This window comes from Periplaneta americana, chromosome 12 (genome assembly GCF_040183065.1).
Source record: "Periplaneta americana isolate PAMFEO1 chromosome 12, P.americana_PAMFEO1_priV1, whole genome shotgun sequence".
Taxonomy (NCBI): Eukaryota; Metazoa; Arthropoda; class Insecta; order Blattodea; family Blattidae; genus Periplaneta; species Periplaneta americana.
In genome coordinates, this window is record NC_091128.1 from 179,260,531 (window position 1) to 179,275,375 (window position 14,845).

General features: G+C 34.6%; 1 protein-coding gene across 2 annotated transcripts in view; it reads left to right on the forward strand.

Annotated features, from left to right (window-relative positions):
• LOC138711251 (uncharacterized) overlaps nt 1-14,845 on the forward strand; it is a 58,218-nt gene that overhangs the window by 7,329 nt on the left and 36,044 nt on the right. For both annotated transcript variants that reach the window (XM_069842670.1, XM_069842671.1), the window contains exon 2: nt 8,439-8,568. In XM_069842670.1, coding sequence (XP_069698771.1) covers nt 8,439-8,568 — 130 coding nt within the window. The remainder of the gene's footprint in view (nt 1-8,438; nt 8,569-14,845) is intronic.

The window sequence follows — 14,845 nt, forward strand, 5'->3', positions numbered from 1 at the left end:
ATAACAAGAGACATTCTCAGTGCGTACACCTGAGTCATTCAACAGCTAATTAATCCGACCTCGTGATATTTATCGAGATGACGCATGCGCACTTCCCACCCACATATTGTGCAACGACGGAATCTTGTGTTTGCCAACATATTTACGTGCTTCACAGTAATGGCTGCCAGAGCGATCAACATATTGCAAATGCTGATAGTTTTCCGACAATTTAACTGAGTTTCAGGAATGTTTGTCACAGTGATTGAATTAATAAAAATATAAAGGGGGGAATTCCTTGTTGACATATTTTATGTTTGTTTTTTTTTTAAGTAGGTCTACTTATTTGTATCAATTATCACATATTTTGTTTTAAAGTTTGTTATAAAATAATGTATTATTGTTGTTGTTCACGTCCATTTTAATTACTGTGGCACCTGACTTGTTTTGAATTTCTGGTACCATGACGACTCTTTCTGTCCTACCTTACGACAAGGTGAGAAGGTAGGCTACTGCCTATGTCGACTATGTTAATAGCATGAAGTTTGGGTGCGCGTTACTAAAGAACTTTATGGATATCTAAACACGATTTTCAGGGAATGTTTTACAATATTATTTTGTCTTTAATAATACCTACTACAGATTGAAAAAAATATTAAAAGGTATTCAGATATATATTTTATTTTAAAATTCAGAATTCTTTCGGCTAAAATATATTATCAGTATATTTTTTAAATATTTACTTGAATCCCACAACAAAATCCATAGTTACATTTAGTATTAGGAGTCTGGTTAATGCACACAGCAATTTTAATTTATTTTGAATTAACAGTTTTTAAAATAATGCACCAGAATCAATTTTGCTCGGTTCTACATTTTTTTCATTCCGGTGCATGTTTTTAACTGTTCATCCAAAATAAATGACAATTTTTGTGTACATTAACAAGATCAAAAAAAACTAAAAATAACTACGGATTCTGCTGTGGCATTCATGAAATATTTAAAAAATATATAGATATTAAATTTTAGCCAAAAAGTGCGTAATTTAAAAAATATGAGCTATTCCATCTGAAATCGACCGAAATATAGAGAAAATTGACCTTACAATTTCTAATTACAATGAAACTTTTTTTGTACGTAGAGAACTGTGATACAATGCTTTGTGCAAAGTTTGTGGCATCAGAACTTCATAGTGTTTAAATTAAAAATATTTTAATTTATCGTATTTTCATAAAATTAGCAACTTTATACTGTTGTGGCTCCGAAACCCTTTCACCCAATGATCAAAATCATGGTTTATTTTGATCCTGAGAAGTTAAAGTTTATATTGAAATATAAACAGACTTTCTTACTTTTTATGGAAATGGAGAAATTTAGATTTTTCCTCATTAAGACGCCTTTGCCTAGGAAAAAATATTTAAAAAAATATATAGTTAAGATTCCGCATTGAAAGTTCAAATAAACATATTTTTTACTGATGGTACGTTGATAAGAAAGTATTGAAAATATCAAATAAATAAAAATAAATAGTACGCGCGTGAACTAACCAGCTGACTGTGAGGCGGGAGCTAGCCGAGGTAAGCAAGGCCAGGAGACAAACACGTGATGTGTCGTCTAGCAGTCATGGCTAAACTAGCTTTATCACAAGTTTTCATAAACACAGGAGTAAAATGACGCCCAACGCTCGCTTATCTTCAGCTCTCGGCCAGTGCGTGCGATACTGCGCCGTTCAAGTCCAGGCGTGTGAAAATAATCTATTTAATACCCTCGAAACTTATTGCCGAGCCACTAAGCAAACAATGCCGAATCCCTCTTAATAATGCAAGGTTTTTTCTCAATATTTTTTACATTTTTACAAATGGGCAAAAAGCCTAAAAGTAAGTAAAATCAGATTATCTGTCTCTCTCTGTATACAATAAAAATAAGGATTACTTCTTATCATAAACCTACCAAATGTCAGCTTCAAAATGAGCTCCCGTTCAATGTTCTGCAGTAAATGGTTCCAGAGTTCTGAGCGCTGAAAGAGGCTTGTTTTTATAAAATACGCTAAATTTGTCGCTCAACAATACGAAAACCGTTTGACTTTCGATTGTATATTTTTGAAAATGCACTCTCCTCAGCACCTTGTATAAGTAGGGAAAAAATTAGAGTATAAAAATAATGCGAGGTTTTTTACTGATCGATTTCATATGGATTAGCCCATATATACATCTCAATACCTGTTAAAATTGTTCAATTCATAGCAGGTATTATTAAAGACAAAGATTGTAAGAAACATTTGCTGAAAATCTTGTTCAGATATTCACAATTTTTTTTAGTAACGTGCACCGAAACTTCATGAAATCAACATTGGCGAAATAGACAGTTCCTTCTCACCTAGGTGCAAGATAATTCACAAACCGATTAAAAATCGTATTATGAAAACTATAATAATAATAATAATAATAATAATAATAATAATAATAATAATAATAATAATAATAATGATCATCATCATCATCTTCCTAACAAGTATTAGGCCAAGTGGCCTGTTACGGTCTCAAACTAGAATTTTCAGTCCATCTCTTCTTTGGACGGCCTAGAGATCTTTTGCCATATGGATGGTAATGAAGCAGTGCTTTTGGAATTCTGCATCGATTCATTCGTTCGAGATGACCCTTCCACTGAAGCTGATATTTGCTGATGAACTGCATAATGGGTTCTATTTGAAGTTCTTGCATTAGGTCCTCATTTTTTTTATGATCCCAGCGAGTATATCCAGCTGTTGCTCTCATAAACCTCATCTCACTTGCTGTTATTCTACTGACATCTTTATTCTTCACAGTCCACGCTTCGCTACCATAGCTTAATACTGGCTGTGCTAAGGTTTTATACAAGCCTATAATAATAATGATAATAATAATAATGATAATAATAATAATAATAATAAAATAGCAACCAACGTTTATGAGAACAACAGACTTACAGTACTTCTGGCAATCTAGCTAGTAAAATAGGCACAGTGTAAAATGTTTCAATATACATATTATTTTCATATTAAAGGATAACATCTTTTCTAATGGTGAAGTCCAGATGATATTTAGGCCTACAAAAGACATTCAGAATAAGCTCACTATTGCAAATTCACTCTAGGTGAGAAAATGTTTTGACCGGCCGAAAGTAAGTTTTCAGAAATGCAATTTCATGAAAACATATGGCTATGCAGGCCAGTGTAGTAATAAGAACATTTTTAATTGGTTGATTTTACGACAATTTATCAACTGCTATGGTTATCTAACCTCTGAGTGAAATGAAGGTGATAATGCCACCAAATGAGTCCAGGGTCCAGCGCCGAAAGTTACCCAGCATTTGCTCTTAATGGGTTGAGGGGAAACCTTGGAAAAACGTCAATAAGGTAACTTGTCCCAACCAGAATTTGATTCAGGGCCCGCTTGTTTCACGGTCAGACATGCTAATCTTACTCTACAGCGTTCGACACTCATTATCAGGCTTCGAGACTTCGGACCCAATAGAGCAATTCAGTGGGAAATCCGCATAACGGCGTACTGAGTATAGTGGTAAAGCGTACAGTGGGTGGGGGTCCTGTAGAATGAATGCCAACAAATACTCAAAGAAAAACTTTCTAGATTTGAAGGTTCTGACGAATAATTTGGTTTTCATACAAACCTATTTTCAAACTGAAACTATTACACGGTTAGAAAAGTCAGAGCAAGAGATGCCGGAAGCCCTCAAATGAGTTGTGGAAATGACGCAGAGAATTAATGAGACACCAAGTACACCGGTTACTGAAAGTGTAAAACAGAAGTGGAAATCAATTTTATGTAAAAATAACGGATATGGAACATTGTGTAACATAAACAGCAAATGAGTGGACATAGAGTCACCCGAGAATAAAGGACTGTCTCTTAGAGACTGCAATGATGTTAGGTTTTTTCGTTTTGCTCCTACCACGTCATGCGACGTAGAGCGCAGCTTTCTATAGTTCAAACTTTGACAGATAACCGAAAAAGTTTTACGTTTGAGACACTGAGAATGTATCTTGTAGTACATTGCAATTCGGTACTGTAACTGCACTTCCTAAAGACGACCAATAGGATAAATGAAAAAATTAAAACTGCTACATGTTTATTTCCACCATTAACACTGTGTATAATTAAACACAAATGCTTATAAAGGACAGGAGAATAAATGCTTTTCATATTCTCTTGACATTGTCATTGTGTAATGTACAGTATATTTACTTTCAGAATGTACATATGGATGTTTCCCCATACTACCGTACTCTACTCTAAATAGCAACGTTGTTACCTCAACACATCTCTACCTACCTGCAGCGAGTCAACAACCTATAGTGCATGCACAGTAAACTTATTGTATCGGTCCAAAGTCTCGAAGCCTGCTCATAATATTAAAACGTACGAGTATGTTCAGAGGGGAGCTTTCTTCCTCAATTGGAAATGAACACAGTAGGGGAAAAATCCAGGAGGAGGAAATTTCCCGACTTTCCCACCTTGAATTCGAACACGGGTCTGGCCATAAGACCATAATTAGACCATAATTAACTTTAAAAGGGAAAACAATCATTAGGACAAATTACAATGCGCTAGACAATTCCATCGCCAATAATAAGATCCCTTGGATAGTATATTGCAGTCTATTGTTTTATTCAAAAGCCTCCTTGGTATAAAACAAATGCATGTAGGGGCTGCGAAAACTATAGCTATACTTTGGCTACCAGTATAGCACAATTCTCATTGGTTTATTGAGTATCGTTAAGCTACTTCTTTGGCTAAGAGTAATTATTCGCATGAATTTTCCAATTCTTCCTTATGCAAAATCCATTAAAAAGTGGCCCAATTTAAGAAACAAATAAGTGGGAATCAGAGTGCCGCATTGGAATTAAATCGCTCGCTTGAACTCGGTCGAATGTAGCACCCTCGAGTGAGATAAGATCGGTCGTGATACGCTCGTAATAAATAGAAGCGCAGTACAAGGTCATCTCACCGACATGTCTTATCTTGTATGGAAGGCGACAGATAAGATACACATATGTTTTGCTCACACGGTAAAAATAAGGCTTTATTTTCTGCGTTTATGACAAACGTTTAATGGAACGTACCAAAACAGGAACACGAAGTTATAAATAAAATAGTATGAAAAACTTCGATATACAGTTATTATTGCTAATTAATAATTATTCAATGTTTGATTTACCACATATATGATATGATAGGTCCATACATAGTGTTCCGCCTATATACTGCGACAATGTAGAAACGTTTTACAAAATATTATTGATATAGCAGTAGATTAATAACAATATTAGTACAGAGATAACGTCACAGAAAATATAATAAAACGAATAATCATGCTGCACAACTGTTACAGACGCAAAGATTGACACACTAATTATTAGAGATTATTATTATTATTATTATTATTATTATTATTATTATTATTATTATTATTACTAGAAAACTTGATACGGTTCTTGCATTATCGTGATTGTGTTCTCCGTTTATAATAATTACATTTACATCCAATAACATCTATCAGATGTGGCAAAAACAAAATCACTCCTGTGTGGGGGAAAAAAAAAACATTTACCTACAACATTTATATTACATTTTAAAGCAAGTTTTGTAGTTGTACTATGGAGAGGTTAGTTAAACACTGCAAAGTTTTGAAATGATAAACATCTATGATGTTACTATACAGTTCATCACTGTAACAAGAATGAATGTCTAACGCTCGGCTTATACCGTTCGAGGATTTATCGCTCGTGACAATTTTACCCATCATGCATGTGCGCTACCTATCGGATTATGCTATGAACTACTTGGCGCTCGAGCGAAAACGTTCGATGCAGACCTCTGGTGGGAATAATTGTGGAACAGCAGTTGTTCAAAATCTAACAGATCTGACACTTTATATTTTGAATGCCGAAATCGTCCGTTGCTTTATATGGGCGCATTATTTTTTAAGTAAAAAAATAGCTCATACTGACAGCATCCTGTAGCCACCCTTTCTTGTTTTAGGGCTCGAAATGCAGTACAGTAATAAAGAACAGCGTCACGGAGAGATACGTACAGTACGAGAAAAAAGTATTGGGCCGCTTGAAAATTCTAAGTACCAGATGCAAGTGCGCATGCGCAGAGACGTACAGAGAACATAAACACGCTAATGGAGGTATTGTAATTCGTTCTATTTCGAAACGCAGTTGAGAAGATGCGAAAGATTTATTTCCGTAAATAATATATGGATTACATGTATCGTGGAATAAAATCGAAATTTGGGCCGCGCAGAATTGAAACCTTCCGTCTCAGATGGCTCTGCGGAGCATCATCGCAGTGAGTTTTACTATTTTCTTCTGAATAACATTAAAATGGAGTTTTACAGTCTTGGGACCGATGTTCAGTTTGTTTAACAAAACGTGGAAAAAATACTGCCAACTCCTACGAGGTATTATTAGACTCGATCCGGCCCAAAAAACAAAATACCGGTACAAACTATTAATTATTGGAAAACAAAATAACGCTGAACAGAATGATTAGGCTAATATTTCTTACAATGGCATAATGTCATCAGTACAGTTCACCAAACCTAGTGTCTTCGGGATGTAGTTTACAACTTGGTCTTTCCCTTCAGAAAAAACACTGTATCCTCGCTAGACATGTAATAGCTTCCTCCGCTTAATCTCCGCCTCTAAACCTGAAAATAAATAAATAAGTACACAAATAAAAAATGAAAAGATAATTAAATAAGTTATGTTAGTAACCAAGTAAATAAATAAATAAAATTAATTAAATAAACAACTAAAATAAACAAATGAACTAAGTTAAATAGATACGTAAACAAATAAATTAAATAGGCCTAATTATATAAAATAAATGGATAAATAAAAATTAAATAAATACATAAATAGATAGACATAACATATAGTTAATTAAATAAATAAAATAAGTAAATAGATAAGTAAATGAGTAAATAAGAAAATAAAGACACAAATAAACAAATAAATAAATAAGTAAACAAAGAAATATAAATGAGTTACTAAATAACTAACTAAATAACTAAGTAAGGCTAAGTAAGCAACTAAGGGTGCTATTCATAGACATTTCCCAGCACGCGCTACGAGCGTACTAAGCTAGCCCCGGCTATCGACTGGTTACTAGTACAGAATTCAGATCATATCCTATCGCTAACACTGGTTTATGAATACGAAAAACGCTGATCATCCACCGGAAACCCGCGCTAAAAATGTCTATGAATACGGCCCTAAGTGACTAAATACACAAATAAATAAGTAAACAAATATTTTTTTAGAATAACTCTTCTCGGGTTCTCAGCCAGGTGAGTTGGAGATTACCTTCCAAGCTTTCGACGGCTAGCTCTGCCATCTTCTTCAGGGATGAAGAAGATGGCAGAGCTAACCGTCGAAAGCTTGGAAGCTAATCTCCAACTCACCTTGCTGAGAACCCGAGAAGAGTTATTCTATATCAAACGCCGGGAAAGCCTCAAGTCATACAAATATATTTTTTTAGTAGGTTATTTTACGACGCTTTATCAACAGCTTTGGTTATTTAGCGTCTCAATGAGATGAAGGTGATAATGCCGGTGAAATGAGTCCGGGGTCCAGCACCGAAAGTTACCCAGCATTTGCTCACATTGGGTTGAGGGAAACCCCCGGAAAAAACTTCAACCAGGTAACTTGCCCCGACGGGGAATCGAACTCGGGCCCCTGGTTTCGCGGCCAGACAGTAAACAAATAAATATAAGTAAATAAATAACTGAGTTACTAAGTAACTAACTAAATAACTAAGTAACTAAATAAATTTAATATAAAAGTAAATAAATAAATAAACAAATAAGAAATAAATAAGCAGTAAAGTAACTAAGTCATTAAGTAACCAACTAAACTAAGCAGGTCCAACTAAGTAACTAAATAAATTAACAAATAAACAAATAAGTAAATAAGAAACTAAGTAATAACTAAGTAACAAAATAACTAAATGATTATAGATAACGAAATAAATAAATAGTCTAAATTAATAACTATCCGAAAGTGATGAAAAGATGCAATTGAATTTTCTACTGCTGACCCTTGTAACTTCTCTTCAAATTCAAACCCAACAATAACCCAAGGAGCTGGGCAGTATTTTTTCCACTTTTCGTTAAACAAACTGAAACATCGGTTCCAAGAGTCTAAAATCTATTTTAACGTTATTCAGAAGAAAATAATAAAACTGACTGCGATGAGGCTCGAACCCGACCTCTTCCGCATGAAGAGCTGTCTGAGCTACTGAGACGACACGAAAGAGCGGCGTGTGAATCTCCTTACGGATGTCATCGTGTGAATCGCGCTATGAAACGACTTGCAAGTGGCAACCAACACCTTGTTAACAGCTTCTAAAAGATGTGACAGATGACATAGTTTAATGAAGTTCTTCTTCCTCCAGGTTCAAGGTGTATTATGGGCTCTGCTGGCAATCCTGGGAATTTCGCTCTACAATTGCAACATTGAAGTCACCTATGATAAGAATGACCCGGCGAGCGCCGCTTACTGGCTGTACTTCGTGTACTTCTACAGTGAGTATGAAATGCATATCGATAATGAAAGCTAGTGGACTGGTCAGTATCCCGCGTAATGTCTGGGTGGCCAACGGTGAAGGTGAAAAGGGCACACACGAACGATGGAAATAAACAATTTGAAGAGACACGCGAGAGCAGAAAATGAGGGGTATTAAACAATTTTTAGATAGGCCCTACACATGAGAGCTGAAAATGAGGGATATTAAACAATTTTAAGATAGGCCCTACACATGAGAGTTGAAAATGAAGGATATTGAACAATTTTAAGATAGGCCCTACACATGAGAGCTGAAAATGAGGGAAATTGAACAACTTTAAGAGACACATGAGAACTAAAAATGAGGGACATTGAACAACTTTAAGAGACACATGAGAACTAAAAATGAGGGACATTGAACAACTTTAAGAGACACATGAGAGCTAAAAATGAGAGACATTGAACAACTTTAAGAGACACATGAGAACTGAAAATGTGAGACATTGAACAACTCTAAGAGACCCATGAGAACTGAAAATGTGAGACATTGAACAACTTTAAAAGACACATGAGAACTAAAAATGAGAGACATTGAACAACTTTAAGAGACACATGAGAACTAAAAATGAGAGACATTGGACAACTTTAAGAGACACATGAGAACTAAAAATGAGGGATGTTGAACAACTTTAAGAGACACATAAGAGCTAAAAATGAGGGATATTGAACAACTTTAAGAGACACATGAGAGCTAAAAATGAGGGATATTGAACAACTTTAAGAGACACATGAGAACTAAAAATGAGGGATATTGAACAACTTTAAGAGACACATGAGAACTAAAAATGAGGGATATTGAACAACTTTAAGAGACACATGAGAGCTAAAAATGAGGGATATTGAACAACTTTAAGAGACATATGAGAACTAAAAATGAGGGATATCGAACAACTTTAAGAGACACATGAGAGCTAAAAATGAGGGACATTGAACAACTTTAAGAGACACATGAGAACTAAAAATGAGGGACATTGAACAACTTTAAGAGACACATGAGAGCTAAAAATGAGAGACATTGAACAACTTTAAGAGACACATGAGAACTGAAAATGTGAGACATTGAACAACTCTAAGAGACCCATGAGAACTGAAAATGTGAGACATTGAACAACTTTAAAAGACACATGAGAACTAAAAATGAGAGACATTGAACAACTTTAAGAGACACATGAGAACTAAAAATGAGAGACATTGGACAACTTTAAGAGACACATGAGAACTAAAAATGAGGGATGTTGAACAACTTTAAGAGACACATAAGAGCTAAAAATGAGGGATATTGAACAACTTTAAGAGACACATGAGAGCTAAAAATGAGGGATATTGAACAACTTTAAGAGACACATGAGAACTAAAAATGAGGGATATTGAACAACTTTAAGAGACACATGAGAACTAAAAATGAGGGATATTGAACAACTTTAAGAGACACATGAGAGCTAAAAATGAGGGATATTGAACAACTTTAAGAGACACATGAGAACTAAAAATGAGGGATATTGAACAACTTTAAGAGACACATGAGAGCTAAAAATGAGGGATATTGAACAACTTTAAGAGACATATGAGAACTAAAAATGAGGGATATCGAACAACTTTAAGAGACACATGAGAGCTAAAAATGAGGGATATTGAACAACTTTAAGAGACACATAAGAGCTAAAAATGAGGGATATTGAACAACTTTAAGAGACACATGAGAGCTAAAAATGAAGGATATTGAACAACTTCAAGAGACACATGAGAACTAAAAATGAGGGATATTGAACAACTTTAAGAGACACATAAGAGCTAAAAATGAGGGACATTGAACAACTTTAAGAGACACGTGAGAACTAAAAATGAGGGATATTGAACAACTTTAAGAGACAGATGAGAACTAAAAATGAGGGATATTGAATAACTTTAAGAGACACATGAGAGCTAAAAATGAGGGATATTGAACAGCTTTAAGAGACACATAAGAGCTAAAAATGAGGGACATCGAACATCTTTAAGAGACACATAAGAGCTAAAAATGAGGGATATTGAACAATTTTAAGAGACACAAGAGAGCTGAAAATGAAGGACATTGAACAACTTTAAGAGACACATGAGAACTAAAAATGAGGGATATTGAACAACTTTAAGAGACACATGAGAACTCGAAATGAGGGACATTGAACAACTTTAAGAGAAACATAAGAGCTAAAAATGAGGGACATTGAACAACTTTAATAGACACATGAGAACTAAAAATGAGGCATATTGAACAACTTTAAGGGACACATGAGAGCTAAAAATGAGGGATATTGAACAACTTTAAGAGACACATGAGAACTAAAAATGAGGGATATTGAACAACTTTAAGAGACACATGAGAACTAAAAATGAGGGATATTGAACAACTTTAAGAGACACATGAGAGCTAAAAATGAGGGATATTGAACAACTTTAAGAGACACATGAGAACTAAAAATGAGGGATATCGAACAACTTTAAGAGACACATGAGAGCTAAAAATGAGGGATATTGAACAACTTTAAGAGACACATAAGAGCTAAAAATGAGGGATATTGAACAACTTTAAGAGACACATGAGAGCTAAAAATGAAGGATATTGAACAACTTCAAGAGACACATGAGAACTAAAAATGAGGGATATTGAACAACTTTAAGAGACACATAAGAGCTAAAAATGAGGGACATTGAACAACTTTAAGAGACACATGAGAACTAAAAATGAGGGATATTGAACAACTTTAAGAGACAGATGAGAACTAAAAATGAGGGATATTGAATAACTTTAAGAGACACATGAGAGCTAAAAATGAGGGATATTGAACAGCTTTAAGAGACACATAAAAGCTAAAAATGAGGGACATCGAACAACTTTAAGAGACACATAAGAGCTAAAAATGAGGGATATTGAACAATTTTAAGAGACACAAGAGAGCTGAAAATGAAGGACATTGAACAACTTTAAGAGACACATGAGAGCTAAAAATGAGGGATATTGAACAACTTTAAGAGACACATGACAACTAAAAATGAGGGATATTGAGCAACTTTAAAAGACACATAAGAGCTAAAAATGAGGGATATTGAACAACTTTAAGAGACACATGAGAACTAAAAATGAGGGATATTGAACAACTTTAAGAGACACATGAGAACTAAAAATGAGGGATATTGAACAACTTTAAGAGACACATGAGAGCTAAAAATGAGGGATATTGAACAACTTTAAGAGACACAAAAGAGCTAAAAATGAGGGACATTGAACAACTTTAAGAGACACATGAGAACTAAAAATGAGGGATATTGAACAACTTACGAGACACATAAGAGCCAAAAATGAGGGATATTGAACAACTTTAAGAGACACATGAGAACTAAAAATGAGGGATATTGAACAACTTTAAGAGACACATGAGAACTCGAAATGAGGGACATTGAACAACTTTAAGAGAAACATAAGAGCTAAAAATGAGGGACATTGAACAACTTTAATAGACACATGAGAACTAAAAATGAGGCATATTGAACAACTTTAAGGGACACATGAGAGCTAAAAATGAGGGATATTGAACAACTTTAAATACACATGAGAACTAAAAATGAGGGATATTGAACAACTTACGAGACACATAAGAACTAAAAATGAGGGATATTGAACAACTTTAAGAGACACATAAGAGCTAAAAATGAGGGACATTGAACAACTTTAAGAGACACATGAGAGCTACAAATGAGGGACATTGGACAACTTTAAGAGACACATGAGAGCTAAAAATGAGGGATATTGAACAACTTTAAGAGACACATAAGAGCTAAAAATGAGGGATATTGAACAACTTTAAGAGACACATGAGAGCTAAAAATGGAGGATATTGAACAACTTCAAGAGACACATGAGAACTAAAAATGAGGGATATTGAACAACTTTAAGAGACACATAAGAGCTAAAAATGAGGGACATTGAACAACTTTAAGAGACACACGAGAACTAAAAATGAGGGATATTGAACAACTTTAAGAGACACATGAGAACTAAAAATGAGGGATATTGAATAACTTTAAGAGACACATGAGAGCTAAAAATGAGGGATATTGAACAGCTTTAAGAGACACATAAGAGCTAAAAATGAGGGACATCGAACAACTTTAAGAGACACATAAGAGCTAAAAATGAGGGATATTGAACAATTTTAAGAGACACAAGAGAGCTGAAAATGAAGGACATTGAACAATTTTAAGAGACACATGAGAGCTAAAAATGAGGGACATTGAACAGTTTTAAGAGATATGTTTGTTTCTTGTTCTTTTCACATCCTTTAACGTAGTTTCCTTATTTAAACTAATAGACTACTTGTGTACATACTTTGGATTATAGTTTACAAAAGAGTTTTTAAATTAATTTGTACAGGCGAAGAAACGAAAATTGGGCCATCTAATTTTACTAAGTTTCAGATAGAACGCACTGCGCATGGGCAGTAAACAATAGTGCCTAAATGTATGCTACTTGTGGATAGTTTTGCGAAGCTTGTTGCCTACATAGAGGAGGACTGCTAGCAAGAGTCGACCATTTTCTTTATTCCGTATCTGTACTTTTTCCTATTCTTTGCACAAGCTATATTGTCATTACCTTTCAATTGATAAACATGTAATTGCAAAGTGATGTTTGATGGTCAAACAATCAATATCAGCCAACATAACTGTACACAGTTAAGCACGGCTCTGGGATGATGGTGGAGATAAGACTTGGTTTATCGTATGTGACAGTCCGAAAGATGCGCGTCAGAGATGTTGCTGGAACTGTTTACCATTTACAGAATACAGTGGTGACGTCTGCATACCATTTAAGCCTCGTTTACACTTTTCAAGTAACTTGAATTCAAGTCACGTGATTTCAAGTAACCTGAATTCAAGTCTCAGTTCAGACATATTCAAGTTATTTTGTTTTCAAGTAGGATAAAATGGCGTCCATGGATGTTGTGCAATTAGGCATTTCTGTAGTAGCAATTGTCCGTGCCAGGGAAATGATAAATATATTGAAGAAATGAAAGACGCGTTGTTCAGTATGGGTTAGGAATTAGCTTAGTAAGAGAAATACAAGGCCACTGACTATTACAAATAGAATAAGTGAAATCTTCAAGCAGATTTGATAATTATTATCGCAAATGTAATAAAATATTAGCAAGTCTGATTTACCATAATTGAAAATGATTATCTTGAAGCTGTTACAGTTCCCAAAAAAAATCTATCAACCACACTGAACCATGCCAGTTTCGGCGATAAATGTCATCCCTTCAAGCAACGCTCTTCTTCTCTTTTTCTCTCTTATCTTCCTCACTTCTTCTCTATCTACAGTTAAATGGTTTTTATTATTGCCTTTCATAGGTTATCTCATCTGTGTCCGCGTTAAAATCTCTGCTGTTCAGTTCTACAATGAACTCTTACTTCCTTGGCAGCTTCCTTTGCATTTTTATTACGAAACTTTGCAGTTTCATCCGCAGGACTTCGTGAATTTTATAAAACTTCAGAAATTCAAATACTTGGTCATTATTTCACTTACTACAGTTTCCTATTATTTTTACATTCCCAGTAGGATAGAAAAGCAATCAGCTGTTAATTTAACGCTCTTAAAACAGCTGTTAATTTGAATTCCCGAGCTTTTCTCCTTGAATTCAAGTTATCAAGTGACGTTCACACTTTTCAAGTGTCCTTTCAAGTCAAGTAAAAAGTAGAAAGGGATCCAACTTCACTTGAAACTTGAATTTAAGCCGTTAATTGATTTCAAGTCAACTTGAAACATAGTTCACACTTTTCAAGTTCGTCTTTCAAGTGACTTGAATTCAAGTTACTTGAAAAGTGTGAACGAGGCTTCACGCTCTGGTACTCCTAAAGCTGCCTAGCAGCCATTTTTGTACAGTGTCTATCAGGCAGTGTTACCAACATATAAATTGTATCCCCGTCAGTATAACACCTGGAAATCCGTCAGAATCCGTCAAAATAAAAAAAAATGACCCTATTCTAACGCAACTTACTTACCAATCCCGATTAAAATAATGATTAGTCAACATCTAACTTGATTACGAGGAACTCTGGAACAGAGAATTCTTAAACATAGTATGCAGCAGGCAGGGCTGTTCAAATAAAAGGTAAAATCTCCCAAAAAATAAACAATTAAAAATGACAGCAGCTGAAAATCTCAAAAGACGATGTAAATCGTAATTTCCGCCAGAAAATCCGTCC